We start from the raw sequence: 3,276 nt of genomic DNA, 5'->3' as shown, positions 1-3,276 counted from the left end.
CTGCGGCAAAAAATTTGCCGCAGTCCAAACTTGAAGCAGGAAACTTACTGTAAACCTGCCTGTGTGAATGTACCCTGTACATTCACATGGGGGGCAAACCTCCAGCTGTTTCAAAACTACAACTCTCAGCATGCACTGACTGACCGTGCATGCTGGGAGTTGTACTTTTGCAACAGCTGGAGGCACACTGGTTGGAAAACCTTCAGTTAGGTTCTGTTACCTAACTCAGTATTTTCCAACCAGTGTGCCTCCAGCTGTTGCAAAACTACAACTACCAGCATGTACTGATCACCGAAGGGCGTGCTGGGAGAAGTAGTTATGCAACAGCTGGAAGTACGCAACTACAACTCCCAGCATGCCAAGACAGCTGTTTGCTGTTTGGGCATGCTGGGATTTGCAGTTTTGCAATATCTGGAGGGCTACAGTTTATAGACCACTGCACTGTGATCTCCAAACCGTGGACCTCCAGATGTTGCAAAACTACAAATCCCAGCATGCCCAGACAGCAAACAGCTGTTTGGGCATGCTAAGAGTTGTAGTTTTGCAAGATCTGGAGGGATATAGTTTAGCGACAACTGTATAGTGGTCTCAGACTGTAGCCCTCCAGATGTTGCTAGGCAACTTACCAACTTCCGTAGGATCCAGGGAGCCATCCTCTTCTGCTGCACGACATCGCCGCCAGCCGATCAACATCGCTCGCAGCCTCCGGATGGGTAAATGGATCTTCTGCCCCCGGTCCTTTGTCGGTTCCCCGTTCTGCCCCGCCTATTGTGGGTGGGCAGAACGGGGAAAACGAAAGTTAACCCCCCCCCCGCCCCCCGCATCCGATCTGCTATTGGTGGTCGCGTCTAGACCACCAATAGCAGGGATAGGAGGGGTGGCACCCCTGCCACCTCACTCCTATCCCTTCAGGGGGATCGTGGGTGTCTAAGGCTGGGTTCACACCACGTTTTCTTAAATACGGTTCCCGTTTACGGTTTGGAGGAGGGGGGCGGGGCTTAATTGCAGCGCCCGCTCTCAGACGTATTCGAGAACCGTATTTAATACAAGTCTATGAGCCGACCGGAGTGAAGCCTCCGGTCGGCTTCATTTTCGACCGTATGAGGTTTCCCGACCGCAGGCAAAAACGTGGTCGACCACGTTTTTGCCTGCGGTTGGGAAACTGCATACGCCGAAAACGAAGCCGACCGGAGGCTGCGGTTCACTCCGGTCGGCTCATAGACTTGCATTAAATACGGTTCCCGAATAAGGCTGAGTGCGGGCGCCGCGATTAAGCCCCGCTCCCCTCCTCCGAACCGTATACGGGAACCGTATTTAAGAAAACGTGGTGTGAACCCAGCCTTAGACAACCACGATCCCCCTTATATTCCGGGTCGCCGATCACCGACATGGGGGGGTCTGATGACCCCTCTGGGCATTTGCGTAGGGTGCCTGCTGATCGATATCAGCAGGCACCCCGATCCCGCCCGGTGCAAGGCGGGGACCGAAATTCCCACGGGCGTATGGATACGCCCTGGGTCCTTAAGGGATTAAACCTAATTTACATTTCAACCCATGATGGTGTCATGCTAAGCAGACCACATTATAAAAGTGCTGAACCCTGTGATGTAGAAATGGCGGACTATCTGATGTGTATACTGGACTATCTGATGTGTTTATTGGACTATCCGATGTGTATATTGGACTATCCGATGTGTATACTGGACTATCCGATGTGTATACTGGACTATCCGATGTGTGTACTGGACTATCCGATGTGTGTACTGGACTATCCGATGTGTGTACTGGACTATCCGATGTGTGTACTGGACTATCTGATGTGTGTACTGGACTATCTGATGTGTGTACTGGACTATCTGATGTGTGTACTGGACTATCTGATGTGTATACTGGACTATCTGATGTGTATACTGGACTATCTTATGTGTGTACTGGACTATCTGATGTGTATACTGGACTATCTGATGTGTATACTGGACTATCTGATGTGTATACTGGACTATCTGATGTGTATACTGGACTATCTGATGTGTATACTGGACTATCTGATGTGTATACTGGACTATCTGATGTGTATACTGGACTATCTGATGTGTATACTGGACTATCTGATGTGTATACTGGCCTATCTGATGTGTATACTGGACTATCTGATGTGTATACTGGACTATCTGATGTGTATACTGGCTTTCTGACTCTGTCCCAATGGCAGGTGTTAAGAGAAGGATGAGACATGTTTTTTTATTTATATATTTATTAAGAATAATACACAGGATAAATGTCCGTCCTCGGCTCCCGGCTGTAGTCATAGGCCTCAGTCTTCACTATTCTACAGGATGGTTCTGTTCCGGGTCCGGTATCTTGGTCCTCAGGCTGACGTTAATGTCATTTCTGGAAATCTTTACTGACAAATGCTGTAAATCTGTATAGTGGGTCACATGGTATAAGGTGACGCCGCAGAATCCCAGGTATTCAGCCACCATGACGGGGACATACATAATCTCCTCGCAGTGTCCGGTGCACAGATCCGTATAGAAGGAGACCTGACCGACACTGAAGAGCAGCAGCACCACAGAAGTCACTAAGGTGGAGGCCAGCCTTATATGGCAAACAATCCGGCTGCTGTATGACCTTTTGTATAGGAATCCAGCTTGGCACACATTATATATGGCTCCACAAATAAATGCCATACCTGAGCTGATCCTGTGTATTGTAGGATTGTTCCCCATAGTAAATACGGCATTCAGGGCTGTTCCTATGCACATGATGCATCCTAAGGTAAACAAGATCTTCTGGTAAATCCTAAAATGCTTCGCAGATGGTTCAGAGCGCAGGAACATAAATCGGTGCTGCAGGTAGGTGACGGCAACTCCTATGATGGGTGCACCAAAGAACACAACCTTATATATTATCCACTCAGGATATCCTACAGCCGTGTCACTGATAAACGGCTGTCTGCTATGTCCTAGGGCGATGGTCAAGGTGACAAGAGTGCTGAGGCCCAAAAGGTTCCATGTGACCCAAAGGATAGGCAAGAACCCTAATCCCTGGATCTCCATGGCACAAAGAAACAACAAAAATTGCTGAGATAAAGGAAAGATTCGCTAAGCAAAAGCCGCTGTCTCTGTCCAACTCTCTCTGTGTAATCAGATTGTCAGGCGGGGTTTTCTATAGGCTCGGAACTCGATGATGTCACATCTGTGATGTCATTCTTTGGTTCATCTCGGTAACACCATCATGCTGCATACTGATTGGTCCTCAGTGTTGTAGATCTTT

The 3,276-nt window shown here is 48.5% G+C and overlaps 1 protein-coding gene across 1 annotated transcript; it reads right to left on the bottom strand.

Annotated features, from left to right (window-relative positions):
• Window positions 1–2,324: 2,324 nt before the first annotated feature.
• LOC130357344 (DNA damage-regulated autophagy modulator protein 1-like) lies at window positions 2,325–3,059 on the bottom strand. Its single transcript, XM_056560031.1, has one exon. The coding sequence runs from the start codon at window positions 3,057–3,059 to the stop codon at window positions 2,325–2,327; it is 735 nt and encodes a 244-aa protein (XP_056416006.1).
• Between the last annotated feature and the right edge of the window lie 217 nt (window positions 3,060–3,276).

This window comes from Hyla sarda, chromosome 2, assembly GCF_029499605.1.
Source record: "Hyla sarda isolate aHylSar1 chromosome 2, aHylSar1.hap1, whole genome shotgun sequence".
In the NCBI taxonomy this organism is placed as follows: Eukaryota; Metazoa; Chordata; class Amphibia; order Anura; family Hylidae; genus Hyla; species Hyla sarda.
This window is presented reverse-complemented; position numbering and strand designations above follow the sequence as displayed.